The sequence below is a fragment of the Canis lupus genome, chromosome 34, assembly GCF_048164855.1.
Source record: "Canis lupus baileyi chromosome 34, mCanLup2.hap1, whole genome shotgun sequence".
Taxonomy (NCBI): Eukaryota; Metazoa; Chordata; class Mammalia; order Carnivora; family Canidae; genus Canis; species Canis lupus.
This window is the reverse complement of record NC_132871.1, coordinates 26587024-26609122: the sequence shown is the minus strand read 5'-3', so window position 1 is coordinate 26609122 and position 22099 is coordinate 26587024. Positions and strand designations below refer to the sequence as shown.

At 34.0% G+C, this 22099-nt stretch overlaps 1 protein-coding gene across 16 annotated transcripts in view; it reads right to left on the bottom strand.

Moving 5' to 3' along the window:
- The window catches only part of CCDC148 (coiled-coil domain containing 148), a 281608-nt gene that overhangs the window by 195135 nt on the left and 64374 nt on the right, over nucleotides 1-22099 (bottom strand). For 12 of the 16 annotated variants that reach the window (XR_012024035.1, XR_012024036.1, XR_012024039.1 and 9 more), the window contains 5 exons: nucleotides 15360-15463; nucleotides 9656-9732; nucleotides 9298-9449; nucleotides 8116-8211; nucleotides 7856-8037 (listed from right to left, as the gene is read on the bottom strand). Coding sequence is in view for 4 of the 16 variants with exons in the window: in XM_072811479.1 (XP_072667580.1) it covers nucleotides 7856-8037; nucleotides 8116-8211; nucleotides 9298-9449; nucleotides 9656-9732; nucleotides 15360-15463 (611 nt within the window). In the remaining 12 variants the exon portion in view is untranslated. The remainder of the gene's footprint in view (nucleotides 1-7855; nucleotides 8038-8115; nucleotides 8212-9297; nucleotides 9450-9655; nucleotides 9733-15359; nucleotides 15464-22099) is intronic. The other 4 variants (XR_012024041.1, XR_012024043.1, XR_012024044.1 and 1 more) reach the window with 1 other exon arrangement.

Sequence of the window (22099 nt, the reverse complement as noted above, 5' to 3'; positions counted from 1 at the left end):
GTTGGAATATGCCAAGAGAAAATGAGAGTTACCGTAACCTAGGATGCTGTACAAGTGGGTCATATAACCAATGTGACTAAGTAAACATGCTAATGTTCAAATAATTATGTTCCTAATTCTGAGCACTTCTCCCCTTAGGGAAGCAGAGGAGAGCATGTCTCAACCTTGACATACAACCAGCCCAGATCAGACATGTAGAACATGAGATTGGACATCCCCAGGCACTGAAATTTTCTAAAATTTCCAAGACTACATTCTCAGAAAAGAATCCCACCTGGTAATTAAGGCCCCGATGTTTTAACTTGTTGTAACATCATCAAGTAAGTAAGTATCAGTTATTCTGTTCCTTTCCCTCTCTTTCCTCTATCTTGTATTTATCAAGCAACACCCTCATGTGTAAATATTTGTTTATTAAAAACATTTTAAAGAAAATTACATGAAGCCACTCACTGTTTATTGAGTGCTGGCTTCTGATGCTGGCTCTTATCTTTTTCATCTTTTTTTGCCAATTCTGTTGGCAAAACTTTCACATAAAGATAGTGACAGAGCTATGCTACGTAAATAAGTATTGAAAAAGAGAGAGAAAGAGCATATGAGCAAGACACTGGTGATATTCACACATGATTGCAAAATCCAATGAAGCCCAAAAGATGAGCCAAACAATGGAAAGTCTGCTGGTCAATGTATAAATTTTCTACTTTTCTGGAGAGCAATATAGCAATACTCTTAAAAACGTTAGAATTTTTCAGTCCTTTTGACTCAGCAATTCACTTCCAGAAATTCATGTTAAGTGAATATCATGGGATTACTCAAAATACAGCAACAGAGTTATTTGTTCCAAGGTTTTTAAACAAATATCAAAATGAATCCAAAACCAGGAAATGGGTTGAATTTATCTGGTACAACCACATATTGTAATATCATGCATATAATAAAAAATATGTTGTAAAGGAATATTTAATACAGCAACCTAAAACATAGGTTAGTAAACATTGATTGGAAAAATGAATAATATTGGACTTCATTCACAAACAGGAAAAACAATGAGTACGTGTAGAGTATGTTTCCATTTTTATAAACAATATACATATAACTTAAATATATAAAAATGCTACCAGAGACTATCTCTTAGTGTTGGGAACCTAAGACTAACTTTCACTTCTCTTTGCTTGTCTTGATTTTTAAAAAAATTTCTGTAATAAATGTAATTATTTCTGTATTAAGATAAAATATATATATAAGGAAACATGTATATAAGGCAACCAAACAGTTATCTTGAAATTTACTAACAAGTAACTTCACAGAGTAAATTAAAATAATTTAATTGAAACTACAGGCCTTGATAATGTACACACAGAGGGCAAAATTGTTATAATCATTGTGAATTTTAAATAGTACTCAGATTCTGATCTCATAAAATAATAGGATAATAATTATGAATCAATATTTAAAATTTAATATACCTATCAAGCAATAAAGTAGAAATTATTTGTTATCTCTCTATAGCTTTTGCTGCATATTGGCTTCAGATCTGACATAGCTAAATGGAGCATCAGACAATTATGTCTCATCTATATGATTAATTCATCCAAATATTAGGAAATTAAAGCCACAATCTCATCTGAGTCTAAAACAAGCAATTAAACTTGTCTTCATGTTACTAATGAAATACAGGCTAAATAGAATCTAAATAGCTTTATACATATTGAATAAAGAAATAGGTTCAACTGTAGTCAGATTTAAAATATATGTAAGTTAGAGTAGAAGACAACATTCTTTAAAGCTGTGCTATCCAAGACAGTAGCCACAAGCCTCATGTGACTATTCAGGACTTAACACATAGCTAGTCCCAATTAAGGTGTGCTGCAAGGGTTATCTGCAGACCAGATTTCAAAGACTTCATGTGAAAATGGAATGTATTGTATCTCAATAATTTTAAAATATTGATTATATATTAAAATTATAATGTTTTGAAGTATTGAGTTAAATGAAATATACTATTAAAATAAATTTCATCTTTTAAGGAATATTTTAACATGGCTACTTAAAAATTTTAAATTATCATTATATGAGGTTCAAATCTGTGGCTCGCGTCATACTTCTATTCAACAGCACTGATCTAGTAATCAATGCATGACCAACACAACTGATATATGTACATGCTTGAAGTGGTATAGTGTGAGGGAAAAGCTGTCAATTCAGATGAGCAGAAGAAACTCATTCCTGTTCAACTATCTGCTACCTCAGAAACTTTGGAGAAATTCTTCACTTTCCACTTAGCTGCAGTTTCTTCATCTGTAAAGTCATTTTTTAAATGGGCTGTATTGAGGATTAAAATGGCATATACCTGTCATGTCATTTAACAGTCATTAAATATCAACAGTATCCCCTTCACTCTTTAGATTTAAAAAAATCTGTGTTTTTGTTTTACAAAAACAACAGGTATGCCAAATTATGTATAATTTTACCTCCTGGAGATAACTGTTGTTATTGCTTGTTTAGATAAACTTCCAGTCTTTTTTCTGTAGCTTTATAAATGTAGATGTAACACTTTCAGAAGGAAAAGGAAAAAAAAGAGAATCCACTATTTTTCAGACTAATTTCTAATTGCATAGCAACTTATTGCAGTTATTTGTACCATTATAAATTGTTTAATATAATTATTAATGAAAGTGGATATATCATAATTAATGGAGATAATCCTCTAATTGTTGGCTATTTTGTCACCTTAAGGATTTTGCTATCACGAATGAAAGGAAAAAAACAATGTTGAATATCCTTGAAGCCAACTATTTATTTCACATCTATGATTGTTTTCTTTAAGATTATTTCTAAACAATTACTCACCTTTATAAAAATATTTGATGACATAGTGTCAGATTGCTTTCCAAAAGAATTTATATACCATTCATGTATGAAAATGCCCATTTCTTCTATATTTTCAACTTTGGATAATTTTTTATGTTTTACCATCTTATAGGTAAAAATCTGAGTATTTTAAAAAAATGTAAATAATAGTGAAAGGGAATATAAGGGAAGGGGGAAGAAATGTGTGGGAAATATCAGAAAGGGAGACAGAACGTAAAGACTGCTAACTCTGGGAAACGAACTAGGGGTGTTGGAAGGGGAGGAGGGCGGGGGGTGGGAGTGAATGGGTGACGGGCACTGGGGGTTATTCTGTATGTTAGTAAATTGAACACCAATAAAAAAAATGTTTATTGCTTTGATGAGTAGAAAGGTTTTCATAAATTTCTTTGTCATCTGTATTTGGAATTCCTACCCAGAGTTCCATGGACTGCCACTATGACATCTATTCACCTCTCAGTACCCGCACCATGTACTGTGTGTCTCTACCTGTTACTGGGGTAGATGAACTATCTGTTTGTTCCTCTATTTGTGTACCAAATCCCATTATTGGATTATTCTTATCAGTATCAAACAGAGTAATATTTCCCCCATTTTAAGCAAAACAAAAGACAAATCAACAACATAAAAGTCTGGCCCTACTTTCTTGCTCTCATTTACAAAGAACTTCTCAGAAGAGCTGGTCTATACTCATTGTCTTCAATTCTCTCCTCCCATTCACTTAAATCAAACCCAATTGGGCATCTGTTCCCACTTCTTCAATGAAAATGGTTATCAATGACTCAACAGTTGCTTATCATCTCGAGCAAACAGTCCATTATCAGCCATATTTATTTGACTTAGCAGCATTTATTCAGTGATCATCCCTCCTCAACTCACACTGCTGACCACTTCTTCTCCATTTGCCTTCCAGGACAGTATAGTTCCTTGGTTTTCTTCATATCTAATAGACCTTTCCTCAGCATACAGTATTGGGTTACCCCTCTCCTTGCTGATGCTTTAATGCCAGCAGACCTAGGGATCCATCTTTGATCTCTCCTTTGTCTCTTCACTCACTATTTTGGCGATCACACCCATTTTCATGGTGATGACTCACCAATACGAATCTCCAGCTCAGATCTCTCTCCTGGACTCCAAAGTCATATAACTGACTTCCTTCCCAGAATCTGTACTTGGATATCTGACAGGAACTCAAACCCATGTCTAAACCGAAACATCTGGTCTTCCACATAGCACAACCCTACTTTTCCTATAGTCTTCCCCATCTCAGTTGATGGTAACTACATCTTCCCAGTTGCTCAACCTCAAAAATTTTGATTATTCTTTTGTTACTCTTTTTCACATGCCTTTTGAACTCTTCAGCAGATGCTGTTGGTTCTACCTTTAAAATATGTTCAAAAGCTGGCTATTTCATAACACCCCCACTTCCTGATCCAGGCCACCATTATCTCCCACCTAGGTTACTTTAGTAACCTCCTAAGTGTTCAATCTTTTCTTGTCCCTCTCTACCTCCATCTTAAACACAGCAACTCCCAAAGTGATCCTGCTAAAACACGTTAGGTCTTGTTACTCCACACTGCTCTCACACTTTTACTTCCAATAGCTTCCCATGTCAGAGTAACATCTAGTTGCTGTAGCTCAGGGGAAATAAGGTTACTGACTGGTACAAACTCCCATCCAGAGCCTACCTTTGGATATGGGGATAGAGTCTTTCCAACCCAAACCAATGAGCTGCTACAAAATAGAAGGAATTAAAATAAATGTTGGGGTTAACCATGCATCCACTGCCTTTAGCCCAATGAAAATGTTATAATTTAAAAATGTCCCCTCAATATTTCAACTTTCTTATGTCATAGCACCACACATCTGTTTAAAATAAGCATCCACTCACTTGTGTAGGTATGTACATATATGTACACAATCTATATGAATTCTCATAAGGCCTAATAGCTAGAAGCAAAATGGGAAATGGCCATATCAACATAGTGGCAGACACTGGCAATCTATAAGTCCAATTAATATTATAGCTAAACATATCATTCATTTTGCGAATTAGAATAGTACATTTATGTGACTTACTGCCCAGCAGTCACAGATTGCTGATGCCAACCACCTCTGTATTTATTCAAAATAGTCCATTTACTCTTTTTTTCTCCTCAAAGAAAGTACTCCTGAAAACTCAATTTTATTGATGCTTCATCATTCATTACAAGCATTTTTATAAAATAGTCTCTTCAGTTAATGTTTACATGTAGTTCTTATTTGGTCGGGATACATGTGTATATATGTTGCTTCCCCTAAATATTCTAAGCCTTCTAAATGGCAAGGACATATTCTAGTCTAGTCTGTCTACTGGCGCCCCTACCAAGGAGTTTAGCAGAAATCACTCTATGTTAAGGATTACTCAATAAACATTCACCAAGTAAAAATATCAGTAATTATATAAAATTTATTTTGGACAATTACATGTGGCAAGCAGACTTTAAACTAGAACTTATGAACCTATATTTCTCCAGAGTGGATTCCTACTGCTCCCATAACATGCCTTGCCACTCTCACCTTCATTGTTTTCACCTTTAATTCAACTCAACTGAACAATTATTTATTTGAAAGCTACTATGTGCCAGGATGTGCTAGGTGCTAAGGTTCTGCTAGGTGTTAAGGATACAAATATTGCTAATAAATTATTTTGTCTTCAAGGGGTTTACAGTCTAATCATTTAATATCCCTTCTTAGAATGTCCTCCCTGCTTCCTTTCTGCCTTTTTCTAATTCTACTCAATCTTTAAACTCTGTAGTGAACTTTACTTCCTCCACTAAGCTTTCTTAAGCTATTTTTCCCTCAGTGTGTCTTCCCACTGCAGAAATCTTAGCATGTAATATATTTTCATCTTATTCTCTATTTAACCTTCAGTAATGACAATGGAACTGTGAATCTCAACTTTTTCTGAGTGGTACAGCACTGTACAAAGGAAGAGCAGAAACTGAGTTCACATGACAAGGGAAGTAGGAAAATGAGCTGTGAAGGATAGGTCTTAGTGGAAAGTATCCACTTAGGCTACCAAGGCAAACTTGTCCATGTTTAGGAGCTACTAACTCAGAAACACCAGTCTCAGCCAGATTTCCTAGTGGGCCAAGACGCATCTGGGAGGAAAGGTAATAGGGCAGTCAGCATGCTTAAAAAGGAAGAAGTCAAATTTACCTAGCCACAAGCAGCCTGATTATAATCCATTCCCCAGAAAAACAAAAGAATAAAATTTTAAAAAACATCTCCTTCTTACTTGATAAGCTCTAAAATCTCTTCAACAAGATTGGGATGGGGAAGGAGAGAGGATGTTTATTTTACAATTAAAGACTTCAACTAAGTTCATGGTTGAGTTAGCATTTCATTGTGACTGAGTTTCAATTAAAGTGTAATTAATTAATCGATCCGCACATATAAATGATATATTATTAATTTCTTTTCTGAGCTTTACTGCAAGGTAAAGGGATGGAAAAAAAGAAGGCAGAGAGACAAGGGAGGACCGGGGCTCTTATAAGCCTAAAAAGTGTCTGCCCAAGAACACGTGACAATCCCCACAGAAATGTAAGAAAAAGTGTGGGTCAGGAAAGATTCAGGCTTCATCTGAGATTGCCTCTCCAAGTATGTGAAGACAAGTAGAAGCTGTACCCAGAGGCTATTAAAGTAAAGAACTCTACTTAGTAGGATTTAAGGTTTTCCTTGTTGTTATTTCTTAAAACTAGCAATTTCATATAAAGGAGTTTCATTTATAGGCAATTCATTAAGAAATGTAAGGAATTCAAAATATTTATTTATTTTTATTCAAAATATTTATTATTTTAATATTTTATTCAAAATATTATATTAGCTTCAATATAATAGAATTTATATTTTGAAAAAGAGGAAAACTATTGAAGGGACAGATTTATAGTAAATTAAAGTAAACCTTTTGCTAAATTCCTTACATTTTTTTAAACTCCTTACATTTCTTAAAAAAAAAAATCCTTACATTTCTTAGTGAATTGCCTATAAATGAAACTCCTTTACATGAAATTGGCTTCAATATTGGCTTCAATATAATAGAATAAAAGGCATATTTTCCTATGAAATATTCCTCAGAAATTCATATATGAAACACATACATGAGGTAAGCTAATGATCTAACCTACAGTGGCATTTCTGGCTTTGTTCACTTATTTAATTAAAAGATGACCCCGCCAAAACTGAATTTTAAATCCCCTAATGTTGTATTTGACATTCAGAAGAGGACTTGTCATTTTCAGGATATATCCAAAAGTCCATTTTCTAAAAAAAATTTAACATGTTTTTAAAAATTTATAAAACATATTTTGTGGGATCCCTGGGTGGCGCAGCGGTTTGGCGCCTGCCTTTGGCCCAGGGCGCGATCCTGGAGACCCGGGATCGAATCCCACGTCGGGCTCCCGGTGCATGGAGCCTGCTTCTCCCTCTGCCTGTGTCTCTGCCTCTCTCTCTCTCTGTGACTATCATAAATAAATAAAAATTTAAAAAAAAAAAACATATTTTGTGTTTGCTCTAGAACAAAATCACAGCGGATTATAGGTAACATAATTCCATGGACACATTTTCCATTGAAACCAACTATTACTAGTAATGATTTATAAATTTCCACTAAAGAAGAGTTTCACATCTTAAAATAAAAATTCATAGTTGCTGAAAATTCATGCTTGAAAACTATTTCTTAATTATGTAGGAAAGAGCTCCGTGAGGGGCATATTTTCATCATGTTTCAATTTTATAAAAATCTTTAAAAATAGTGTTCAGGAAAATTATTTTGGAGGAAAGAGAACCCTAATTAAACAAATAATCAATCTAAACATTTATTGATTGACTATATTCTAACCACATAGTAGCTATGAAAACAGTAAATCAGAAGTATAGTAACCCTTAATACAAAAATAAAAATTTAGTGGCAAAAATCTACATAATTCAAGTAGTTTTATCTTATCACCTGGATATGTCTTCTAACTGCAAATCAAACTCTTGAAGTTTCTTTTTATATTTCTCTGTAAAGTTACAGAACTCATGAAGAATTGAAGATTTCAAATCAGGGTATGGGCATTCCAATGTTTCTAATTCCATGGGCAGTTCACTAAGCAGGTTACTTCTTTCTTCTGAAGAATAATCTAGTATCTGAAAAAAATTAAATGACTGTCTTATTTAACACAAGTGACAGATTGATAAACAAATTACTATATGCATCACACTTACCTTCATATTCCAGTCTGAAAGATAGTTTTCTATTTTCTGTTGCTCCAGACTAAGTCTTTCAAAGACAGCTTTCAATTGTTTCTTCACGAAATCAACCTATAGGATATAGATAAGAGAAAGTCTTTTTGAGGACATGTGGAAAAGGGTTCAAGAGATGCCATAGCCAAGCAGTGTTTATCAGAGGGAGCTTCCAGAAACATATACTAAAAATGGGCCTAGGAAGTATGTATAGTGGAGTCATAGCCACTCTGCACCCTCATTTGGATTTTGTTTGTGGTAAGGCAGAGAGCTTACCAGATTATCTCCGGTTCAATCACCCCTTCCTCCCCTTGCATCCTTGCCTCCAATCCCCAGCTGGGCATGAGATTTTTAATGCCTTTTAAAAATATATATTATTTATGAAAGCAATATAACAACACTACAGAATAACTGAAAAATAGTAAGAAAAACCACCTAGAAGCATACATCTAGTGCCACTATGACTATGGAGCTTTTGCTGTAGCTGGGGGAGGTAGTCAATAAAGTAATAAAAAAAAATAGATAAGACAATTATCAAGAAGAGGTAAGTGACATAAAAACAGGGTAATGTAATAGAGAATGACTATAGCTTCTCTCATGTGGGTGATCAGGATAGGCCTCTCAAGGGAGAAGACCTTTAAGCTAAGACCTATGTGACAAAAAGTGCCATCAGTGAGACAGATAAAACAGGTGATACAAAGGCCTTGAGATGAGAAGGAGTCTGGCACGTGTGAGGAATAGATGGGAGGCCAGCCCTAATGTGACAAGGCCCAGGGGAAGGTGAGAGTGTCAGGTAGGAGAGGAGGTTTGAGAAAGAGACGGCCAGGTGTATAGGGAAGAATTATGGGCCAGCAGGAGCCTTGAGGGGATCTCCCAGGTTGATGAATGATCTCTCTGCACTGAGAGTAGAATTCCAAAATGCACTGTGAAGAGGGGCAAGAATGAGTGCAGATGCAGGAAGACTATTCATGGCCATTGTAACTTTTCAGGAGAGAGATAAGCATGCTTGGATAGATTCAGGGGTATGTTTAAGATATTGAAGAGATAGAATTTGCTATGTCTTCTATTTAAAGACAAGGCACACATTTGTTTCTGACATCAAATGGTTCTAGTTGGGACCAAAATGAAATATTACATTAATAGAAGTAAAGGTAATATACTGACCTCTTCCAGTACTTTCACTGCATTAAGCTCAATATGTGAGTATGAGTGCTGTGAAATATGATGCTGTCTGTATTTTAGATCTGTTCTCAACTGCTGAATAGGATTTATCACATTTTTAAGATACATGCACCATTGTTCTGATAACTCTTGTTCTATGGAGAAACGAAATTAAATCCAAGTAATACATTATTATTTTAAGTTTCTTTAAGAACAGGTCCTTAGAGCACAGATTTAGCTTTGGATTCCTTTAGAAAAAAGCAAGCAGTTAATAGTAAGAAAACATAAAGTGAGTGGCCCACTTTCATCTTCAAAACAAAACTTCCCTTTAAATATAGGATCAAAAAGGAAAACAACTTACCAAAATTTATAAGGTCAGACAGACATTCATTTCCAATGTTCTTGAGAAAAGATTTTATTTCAGATTCCATTTTACATCTGAAATAGACATTTCCTCCATCAATTTTTAAAAAAATAATCATAAACATATATAGATTTTAAAAACATGTAGCAGTAGAAATTTAATCTAATGTGGTCCCATTCACCTGTTCATTTATGCAGACCATATACTAAATTCCTAATGGGGGTTGGACACTTGCCAGACACTGAGATAGAAAGAAGCATAATGAACACTTCAGGCAGAAGTAACAGCATGAGCAAAGGCAAGCATGTGGCACATCCTAGCATTGCTTCACATGGAAAGAGCTTAGGGCACTGGGAAGCCACTGAGGGATATTAAGCTGACCTCACCTGCTTCAGAAAGATTCCCAAGGCAGCAAATGGAGGGTGGACTGGAAGGAAAGGTGGTCAATAAAAATAGAAAATGAAGAGGAGGGGATCAGGTAAAGCTGGACCAACGAGGTGTTATTTCAAAAGTTAAGAGATGATGAGGTCCTGAACTAGGGAAATGGGAGTAAAAGTATGTTTTATTTTTATACACTAATATAAGTAATAAATCTTAATGACTTTTTGTCATATTATTTAAATATGGTCATTTTTAGAATAAAACCATAACCAGCTCTAAGTGGACAACCAAAAACATTGTAGTCTATCCCTTGCTTATAGCAGATTTAATTAAATATTAGAGGAGTTTTGATGTATCATGATTGTTAAAATATAATATTAGAAATGCCATAAAATAGGGGCCTCTGCATGGCTTAATTGGTTAAGTGTCTGCCTTCAGCTCAGGTCATGACCCCCAGGTCCTGGGATAGAGCCCTGCATGGGCTCCCTGCTCAGCGGGGAGTCTGCTTCTCCTTCCCCCTGCTCTTGTGCTCTTGTTCTCTCTATCCCTCTCAAATAAATAAATAAAATCTTTTAAAAAATGAAATAATATAAAATAAGAAAATAGCATAAATTGCAACACTTTAATACAATGATTATTTTAATTTTTGCATATAAGTCCTTGTCTACATGCTTGTATATCTTAAATGACTATAATTATGGCATATTTACCATTTTATGCTGTGGTTTTTCAATAACACTTTAAGATATGTCTAAATAATTCCCACAATTACCATTCATTTTAATGACTGCACAGGATTCTATTTTATATATGTGCCACCATCTTCTAAGCCAACTCACTTACCTGGGAAAGAGGTTTTATTTGTATCTGTAAAGGACGGGTGTTATTGTAGATGAAACTTCACTATCTACTTTTTTAATATACAGTTTTTTGCCAGAAATATATTTGAAACTGTTACATGGGAGGATAGGTGCATAATAGTGGAAAAAAACACAGAAATTATTTCATGGTTGAATTGTTTAAACAAAAACAGTACTTCTCAAACATCTAGCCAGATCCCTTATATTTCATCACCAAGAAAACCATAGTAAAACATACAAGCCAACTGGAGAACTGGGTTTGTTCATACAGGAGACCAACCTGCTACTTGCCTGTAATAATTCTAATAAGTTCCATCTTGGCTTCCTAGATGGACACCCAATCCATCTGCCAAGACTAGGCTTTTTCTCTGATTGTTCTACTTTCCTGACAAAATCCAAAACCATTTTACCATGCCCTCACGAACCATGAGACTCTGAAACTAGCTGTGAATATAGGCTAACATTTCCCAAATTGTGTTGTAGAAGACAATAATGTCAATGAGATGCTGGAGTTGGGGGGAATGACATGTTTCTACAGTACAGGATTTCTCAAAAACTTGGTTATGCTAAAGTACACTGAGGTTATCCAAAAAGGGTAGGAAACATATTTTCTAATTTATAGGAACATGAAATTCATTATTCTTAATGGAGTATCTTGAAGAATATTTCTGTTTTGTAGAGCATGGTTTAAGAAATATAAAAATTGTGGTCTAGGGTGCCTGAGTGGCTCAGTCGATTAAGTGTCTGACTCTTTCAACTCAGGTCATGGGATTGAACCCCATGTCAGGCTCTGTGCGCAGCATGGACTTGGCTTAAGATTCTCTAACCCTCCACCTCTGTTCCTCCCCCTAATATAAAGAAATAAACCTTTAAAAGATAAGAGCATTAAAAATGGTAACTGGAGAAAAGAATCCTGCCCTATTCATCACTGACATGCTAGACCAGGTCCTGGATGTTCTCCAAGTTGGAACTTTGTATCACATACAATGTCCTCCCCATCCAAAGAGTGAATAAATGTAAGGCAGCTCTCCGTGCCCAAATTTGCCAATTTAAGTACCTCCTAATGTTATTTGGCCTAGCCTCTGTTACCAACAAATTTGATGGTACTACAAAAAAGCCTCCTGAGTTTTTGTGAGACCATTTGCCAAGATGATATGTTAACCTATTTCCTAGGTCAGCCTAGTTGCAATGCAACCACCTGCAAGGTAAACCAGCCTGGTGATGGGTGTTATTGAAATCTCAGAGTCTACTGTCATACAGGTCCTCATCCTTCCAGGATGGTGCCGAAGTTAGGTATAGACTCCGTCTCCTCAGAATATCAAACATCCCCAGAGCTGCCTGAGATTTCTAGAATAACCATTTAGTTACAAATTTGGATAGAGTAAGCAAAACATGGGGCACAAGAATGGTAGAGTCAGAAACCATAAGCAAATAATAAGCAAAAGGACATGGATCACAAAATGCAGAGCAAGAGAATATGTTAAAGTTCCATAATGGAACTAACAGCCAGGAGACCTGTAGAAAATTAGGTACCAGAGCAGGCTAAAGGTCAGTCAAAGCTCTATCCCTCCCGCAGGGAAGGAATTCAGCAGGTCAGACAGCTTGGTTCCTTACACTTGGCTATTTGATCCACTTCTCACTTGAAAGAGTCTCACTTGAAAGAGTGAGCCTACTAGAGGCAGAGAAGGGAGGAGTCTCACAACCAGCAGCGAGGGAGGGCACTCAGGAGCTCAGCTTAGAGCGTCCTCGGAGGCTCTGAGTTACACAGTATGAATACTGGTGTCAATTTTATCTTTAAGGATGCATGCACAGACATTTAATGGTTGTTGGCAAAACCCCATGATATCCTCTGTTAAAAGGAGATATTTTCAAAATCATATTTTAAAACTAAAACTGTGAGCAAGAGACTGCATGTATTTCTAACAGAGATTTGGTTATAAAGCATCCCTTGTAGGAATCATCATAGAAGTAGTGAAGCTTACAAATAAATCCTCCAAATTGTATGATTCAACAATACTGATTAAAATAAAAATTGTAAAAAAATAAAATAAAATAAAATAAAATAAAATAAAATAAAATAAAATAAAATAAAATAAAATAAAATAAAAAATAAAATAAAATAAAATAAAATAAAAATTGTAATTCTTTACCACATGGCCAATACAAATAATTCCCGCCTTAGCCTCTAAAATCAGTCATTTTGAAACAGGGAAGCAAGTGCCCCTGTGAGAGTATATCAAGTTCTCCGAGGGATGTAGTTTGAGAAAGAATACTAAATACTAAATGTAATTTTATAAGTTTAAATATTAAATTTTATAAATTTAAATATTATATATTTTAAATAATATATACTTGGAAATTTTATGTGTCTAGTTTCTTTAGGACAGATTTCAAAGAATTAAAGTTCAGCAAAAAAATATTTTTTTTCTAGCAAGATCAGACCAATTAGACCTTTGGGTGATATGAATGGAACTCTGTGGGGGGAAAAAAGCTTCTCAACTCCAAGTTCATGGAACACAGGAGTTAAAGGCAAGTACTCCAATGCCACCTTCACATAAACTAGCTGATTTGCCTTCTGTTAATAACTTTAATCCTCTGAAACTCACAATTGTCACCTGTAAAATGGGGATAGCATTGATACCTACTCTGTAGGGTTGCCGTAAGGACTTAATGAAATAAAGCATATAAATTATTTATCATATTACCTGTCACACGCTAAATAACCCAACAAAAGTTCAATGTCATTGTAGTCCCCTACCTTCCATGGGCCTGAGATTCTCAAATGGACTCTCTTACAGTTAGGCATAAAAATATTTTACTTTTAATTTTCTATTAAAAGAGAGTACAGGGGCACCTGGGGAGATTAATTGGTTAAGTGGCTGCCTTCAGCTCAGGTTGTGATCTTGGGGTCCTGGGATTGAGCCCCACATCAGGCTCCCTGCTCAGTGGGCAGTCTGTTTCTCCCTCCTCTCTCTGTCCCTCACTCAACTCTCTCTCTCTCTCTTTCAATGAATAAATTTTTTAAAAAATATTTTTTTAAAAAAGGGGGTATAGGTTTTTCTTTTTTTCTTTTTTTCTTTTTTTTTTTGTGGCGAGAGTATATATTTTTAAAGGTTAGAGTCAAACTCTCGATTTTCTGGTGGTCTCTAAATTCTTCACAAATCCAACCACTTCTCTAACTTTTTCTCCTTTCACTACTAGTTTTTAATTTCACTGAAAACATCTTGAAATGAGTCTATTTTCTAGACTAACACAGAAAATTATCTTAGAATTCTTCTTTTTTGCCCAGTTTTCAGTCCTTCTAAGTTTCAAGACATTAAGAGTATTGCTTGAAAGCTTCTCCCTTTCATTGCCTTTGTGTCATTCCAGGTCACCCAGAACTATTTTCTATATGATATGTATATACCTCTTTTATCTAGCTCTAGTTATGCAAATTTTGAAAAAAAAATTTCTAATGAGCTTAATCATACTCTCCATAAAAGGTGACTTTTTGAGAGAGAGTCTGATTTGTTTTTATAGCAGCATGGTAACAAAGTCTATGTCATTTTGTTTTTCGATATTTTAAGTTATACAATGATGTAAAACTATTTCCAATCATGAACCTTTTAGTTCACAGGTATGAAAATCTTGCAAGAATAAGAAACTCCTATTAATTTGAAAAGTACCTACATCAAAAGCAAAGCTAATGATCTTTGAAAATTTGACTTAGAATAAGATCACAAAATGATCTAGTTTGATATAAAACATGTGATTAAAAATATACATTTTTAAAACCATACTTAATAAATACCACTATCATTAAAACTAGTATATATCCCAAATGGAGGAGAAACACTTCTGTCTTCTCTTTTTGCTCTGACCTTTGAAAGAGATTTACTTTTCAGATAAGAATTAAGAACAAGGATAAAATCATGATTTTGTTACTTCATCTTGAAACAAGGGCTGGAAATAATAACAAAAGTAAAAGATGCAAACTGACCAAGCTAGTCATGATGCAGCTACATCTAGAAAGCAGTCAACAACTTGAACCCCTTCATTTGTTCATTTATTCATTCAGTGAAAGCATTTCTATTTCTCCTCCTATGAATCCTGTGATGAAAAGATGGAATTGATGGGATGTTGGCCCTTGTTTGCCACTTCATAGGGATGACAAACATGGAAACAAGCAGGATAATTCAATGTGCTAAGGGCAACATGAATAATTACAAGTGTGACAGATTGTGTAGAAGAGTAAATGATCAGCACATATAGAAAATTATCTATTTTTCCTAAGGAAAGCAAAGGCCATATTAATGTCTTCACTAGATTCCAAATTAAATTGAGGAAGTGAAGGAATTTTAATTTGACTTACGAACTGTGTTTTTATTTTAATAGTTTAATTAACATGGAAGTCCTAGAACATCTAAATAGATGTAACTCTTAGCAAGTCTCATCTTATAGAGATTTCCCTCAGTTCTTACCTGACATCAGTTAGCCTTTGATGCTCCTGCCACCACACTTGCTTGTGTTGTTTTATTAGTGTTTGTTCCTTAGATATCTTTGAAATCTGCACTGCTTTTCTGATCTAGATTTAGAGGAACAAAAAAGGAGCTATTCCAATGTTTTCTAAATGTGTTTTCCACAACGAAATTGTTTAAGTTAAATATTTATCCTTTTTTAATCGTATCAGTGCAACACAAAATCCACCTTAAAATAAGTAATTCATTAGACAAAAAGCAGGAAGGTGAAAGAGAAAATGATTTGGAATACCATCCAATTTAAGTTGTTTTTAAAGTATTTATGAAAAGAAAGGTGAAGTAATTCTATTCTCCTTACATACAATAAAAAATACCTTAGTTCATATTCATATAGTCTCAGAAAATTTTTCAAAAGCTTTCCATATATTTTCTCATCTTTTTCATACATCTCCCCGGCCAGGCATTATGGGCATCATTATTCCCATTTGACATATGAGGACACTGAGGATCAGAGAGGTTAAAAAACCTGGTCAAAATCATAAAGCTCATAAATACCAGAAATACATAGAACCTTGGTATTCAGGTTGGCTTTTATATGATCCTTCAGCAGAGGATGGGGAAAAGTCATTGGATAAGTTATTAGAAATCCTGGGCTTTAGTCTCAACTTCAGGACCTGCTAGAAATATGACCTTGAACATGCAATTTTAATTTTCAACTCCATGACTTCATAAATAAAGTCTTTAAAAATTTAGGCAAATATTTTTAAAATTTAGGCAAATATTTATTTGAAGGCAATTAACAAAGAAATAGTGGGAAAAAAATCACATAACCTTGAAACCCACATTTTTAACTAGATGTAAGTTTTCCCCAAATTTTATGGCTTTTAAAAAAAATGTAGCATGTAATTAGTGCTTTGGGGTTTGTTGGCGAGTTGTATCAGGCCTGGGTCAGCTTGCCTCGACATCCATTCTTGGCCATCTCCCTGGTCTGCTCCATATCACAGAGCAGCCTTTATTTCCCAGACAACCCAATTCACTGGCTGCCAGCTGGTTTCAGCCAAAGGGAAATACTGGTTGTAGGAGATTGAAGGGAGGGAGGAAAGGAGAAGCCAAAGGATTACTCTGCCTGCCTTCTCTCCTCTCAGACTGGTCTCCAGGAGCATCTGCATCTTCTCCATTGCTCTAACTATTCCTGACGGTTACACTACAGTTCCAACAATTTCTGAGTAAACTCAACCCACAGAATTTTGTACAGCCCTGCTTTTTATAATGTCCCTCTGACCCTTTTTATAATGTCCCTAAGCATGGCAGTGACTTCTGCTGTTGTTAACCTCTGTATTGCTTCATGGCAACCCGGTTTGGCTTCTCAGCTCTACACCTGTGTAGCCAACCATTTCCTGCATTTAAAACCCCTCTACTCAAAAAAAAAAAAAAAAAAAAAAAAAAAAAAAAAAAAAGATCCTTCTACTCTAAATCCTCAATGTCTGTTTACTGGTTACATTGATATGCATGTGTTCATTGAATTCACATATTCCATATTAATACTTCTAAACATCTACAAAAGTGCTACTCTCAAATCAGAAGTTTGATGAAATATGCATATTTTATTTTTTCTGGGTTACTAGAATACTTAGTACACAGAAAGCCTTAACAGATCAATGCCAAAGATATAAAAACTTCAGAAGACAAGTCCTAAAAAGACTCTTCATAATGCATGCTATTTTGAGCTGTCATTCACTGATTGCTTTAACCTTGAGTTTATCTTTCCACTGTTCTGGTTACTGATTCAAAATTAGGGATATAAGAAAACAAAAACACGGAGTCAAAGTCAAATTTTTCCCTCAGGAGGTCTTAAGAATGCCGTAATTATGAAAAATACATTTAAATAAGAACAGGACACTGCATAAAAACATTCAGCAATCCTTATCCTAACCTACTGAAAACATACTGTCCATAGTCCATAGTGTTTCTAAAATCTGACACTCTAATGTTTGCTTTAAGAATGTCTGAAACCCATTCCAACTACTTGCCACCTACAGCCTCTAAAGTTTGTTGCAGCAGACGCAACTTTTAAAATTAGATTTCTCTGACATATTTGGTCCATGTTGTACAAAAAAATTAAAACACATTGGTGAAAGATGTAGACACATTTTTACAGCTTAAAAAAATCAATGCTGTTGCTTTGAGCCCAGGGAAAGACCAATTAAATAGACTATAAAAGTCAGAATAAAGCTACTATTTTTCACTAGACACTTCCAATATTTTAAAGAACATCTTGATTTTTTGTAAGTTCACTCATTGACTCCACTTCTATCCTCAGGCCAAAAATGAAGAAACATAAAGTCTTAAAAGAACAAAAAGATTTAGAGTTGTATCTTTATCAATAGATTTCTAGGTGATTCCAATTCATTTTGCTAGGCAATAAGCCATATGAAATCAATATTGAAGGTGCATGATGATTTATGCAGAATACTGGTGAATTAAAAATAGCAAAAATAATAAATTCATTAAGGAATAAGAAACTAGAGGTTTTCTATGTGGTTTCTTGTGAGATCCAAGATGATAAGACTCTATATAAACATCTTGATATGCCATGAAAGCCCTTTGGGCCAGATGACCCATCTTTAAATATTGGCAACAGTAACTAGTGGACCACTTGAGTGTTGGTACATATGTACATACATTTGTCAAGATTCATTGAGATATATACTTCAGATCTGTGCACTTAACTATGTGTGAGTCATACTTCAATAAAGGTAAAAGAACAGTTAAATACATAAAGAACTGTTAACCTAAATAAAAAGAAAAAACTCAACTACGCTAAGATGCAATTCCTCATCTATCAGGCTAGCAAAACCTCAGATGTGTTACAAAACACTCTGTGAGGCTATAGGGAAACATATTCTTTCTTATGTTGCTGGTGGGAATGCAAAGTGGTACAGCCTCCCACAGAGGGGAATCTGGAGGTGTATAGCAAAATTTCATATGGATTTACCCTCTGACCTAGCAATCTTACTCACATAAATCTATCTGAACACTATACCAACAAAAGTATAAAAAATAAATGAACAAAACTATTCACTGCAGCACTATCTGTAATGGAAAAAGACTGTAGTACAAAATTCCATCAATAAGTGATCCTGCCAAAATAAATTGAACCCGAATCTGACCAAGTTTCCAGATATAACTACCAATTTACTAGAAATACAAGAGACAGAAAAACATGTTAAATGACACCACCAGGATGTAGTCAGCAAAATCCAGAATGTTAGAAAGTAAAGAAGACAAACAATACAATTTCTTCAAAAAATAAATTATACAAACAAAAGAAGATAGAGGAGGAGACCTAAAAAAATAAAAATTAATTGTAATATATTGACCTTACTTAGATACTGATCTGAACAAACTTTAAGTAAAAAAATTGAAGACATCATGGAAATTTAACACACTGGATCTTTGAAATTAAGAAATTATTAGTACTCTAATGGTAATGGTATTGTAGGATGTGGGGTGGGGCTGTTTAGCCCTAATCTTTTAGAGATACATGCTGAAATATTTATGGTTAAATATGATGCCAGGGCACCTGGGTGGCTCAGTGGTTGAGTATCTGCCTTTGGCTCAGTTGTGATCCCAGGGTCCTAGGATGGAGTTCCACATCAGGCTCCCCACAGGGAGCCTGCTTCTCCCTTTGCCTGTGTCTCTGACTCCCTCTGTATCTATCATGAATATATAAATGAAATCTTTAAAAATATATATTATGATACCTGATATTTGCTTCAAAATAACCTGGCACAGGGGAAAGTTGTGGTAGAGAGTATAGAAATATAGAGAAAACAATAGCCAAGAGCTGATCATAGTCAAGGCTGAGTAAATTACATAGAGATTAACCATTCACTCTAATTTTGCATGTGCTTACAATTTCCCATAATGTTTTAGAAAAAAGAATTAGTAGACAGATACTTAAACACCAAGAAATATTCATTTTTGGTAAGCAAAGCAATTCAAAAAAATAATTATAAAGATCTCTTTAATACTTAAATTAGAAATGAATACTTAACATATAATATACCAAAAACTGGTCTGTTTCTGGCCCAAATCTACTATTTGGCTTCAGGTTCAATCTGAGCCTGTGAAAGACTAGATCATTCTATGTTCACATCAGTGTCTTATCTAGCAGCCCAGAACTCGTGCATGATCGGTGACATTGACACATCTGATCAATATAACAATATCAGTAATAGAAACTAGGCAAGTCATCTGAATTTACTGTTAATTAATAATTATTAGAAGAAATTAATAATCATTATTAGTTAAATGTTATTAATTATTAATAATTAAGTGTTAACATTCTATCATTCAGTTTAAGTATGCTTACATTTAATATTGCCAGGGTATACTGCTGTAATAATTAACAATGATTGTTAAAGCTGTTAATTTCCTGTGCTCCTTAATTAGGAAAAAAAAAGTAGGAAATGAACCGATCTTTAATACAAGTATTGAAAGAATGTATGAACTATATAGCATTAAGAATAAAATATATTTTTCATGAGCCAATGCATATTTCATAAAAATAAAAACAATATAAGAGTAACAAAGATGATATTATAATCATAATCCTAGTTAGTGTAGATTGATTGATATATATATATCAGCATTCATAACATTAAAAAAAATAAACTGTAAGAATTATATTTCAATTCCATTTAAGCCACAAATCTTTCAAAGAAAAGTCTTATTTGGAAATTGTTCACATTTTGTAAGAGTCAATTAAAAGCAAAATGTCAACTTGCCATCTTTAAATGAGAAGGAAAGGTCAAAAGTCATGTAAAACAACATTCCCAATACATCTTTCTTAATCCAGCTATGCTAAAAAATGAAAACTATAGAAAGAAAGAAGAAAGTATTAGAAAATGATGAGGTATCCGGGACACATTTTGTTCTCACTAACCAAAATTCAAAACAACATATACTATAAAAATGCTTTAGCAGGACAATTCTTCATCATTATGAATCTATGGAGACTAAAAATGGAAGCAAAAAGCTTATCGAAATGATTGCTACAGACTGTGAGCCATTTTCGGTAGTTGAAGACAAGGGATTTTTTTAGATTTGCCAAGCTATAAATCCCAGGTACAGTTATTTCCAGAAAGTATGTAACTAAAAAGCTTCTTCCTGAATTATATTCTATGAACAAAAAAGTTACTGATGTTATTTAAAATATCAGTTGAAAGAGATCATCTGTTTAATCTCACAAATACGTAACACATGAACCAGAGAAGCAATCTAGTAGCAGACAAGGCTGAGAAATTACTGCCCTTGTACTTAATATCAAAAAATGAAAGCCACATCAATAATTAAAATTTTTAAGCATATTTATTCTTTGATAGTGATTCTATTACCATAGAGAAATTCACTGTGACCAAGCACTGATTTTTGATACTCAACTATTCCACATTCAGCTAAAAAAAAAATTTTTTTTGGTATATGATGGATGGATAAACAGATATAGAGATGATAGTTAAGATATATGTATACATATATAAATATATATGTACATATTTCAATACTGACAGGGTATAGAGAAAGTGTCTGTGGTGGTATCTTTATTAGAATAACACTTTGGGAAAGAACTTTTTAAAAAATGCATATTTTTTGGCCCAAACATTCCAATCATGGGAATTTATCCTATGTATGATTTCCAATATTGTAAAATTGGAGACAATCCAAATATCCAAAACTCAGGATGTGATAAGGCATGTATCTTTTTCTATTTGAAGTACTCATCACGCTTGCTTTTGCTTAATTTTTATCAGCCTTGAGATCCCAATTCCAATGTCATTGCCTCAAAAAAGCCTTCCCACTCAACTAGGATCAAATCCTGTTAGTATACATCAGACAGCATATCTATTATTTGATAAACACTGACTTTCCTCCTCCTCCTCTCCTGCAAACAATATATGCCATGAAGCTAGGGAATGCATTTTGCTCACTATTGTATCATCGAGCCATGTGATAAATATTTATTGATGAGAGTAATTAAATATTATATAATAAATATCATAAAGACTACGTGGTAAATTGTTAGAGAGAAAGTACACAGGATTTCATGTCTATGTTTATCATGGGAGAAAATAAAATATGTGTGTATATGTTTATATCTCTAAATATGTATGTGTGCATATATACGTTATACATACAATGGGTCAGAATAGAAGTCAGAAACACGAAAATAGTTTCATTAGGATAATAATTATATAAGTGATTTTCCCATAAAATTTCTTTCAATGTTCTGAAAATACCAAATTCTTTCAAAGTCATATCTGAACAGAATAAATAATGCCCTTTATAAGAGGCCTCCTTAATTTGAGGGGATATATCTCACTGATAGACAGTCATTTATTTGTAATAGGTACAAAATGTGCTTTGGAATCATGTTTGCCTTTTTAAAAAGATATTAACCATAAAAAAGCATGCAAAACTAATGCAACACAAAAATATTAAATGGAAGTGAAAATTTGTAAACTACTTAATATGTCACTTTGCCAAATCAGATTTTTAATGCAACCGAGCAATGATAATGTTGTTTGTAAGATGCACAAAGAGAGAAAGATATTGCATGAGTAATACTAAATCATTATTGGTCCTAAAATACTGTGCACACTTACAAATAAACCCCTTTCAAATTTAGTCCAGGTTCACCTTTTCTGAGATCAAGGCAAAAAAAGAGAATTGTAGAAAAAAAA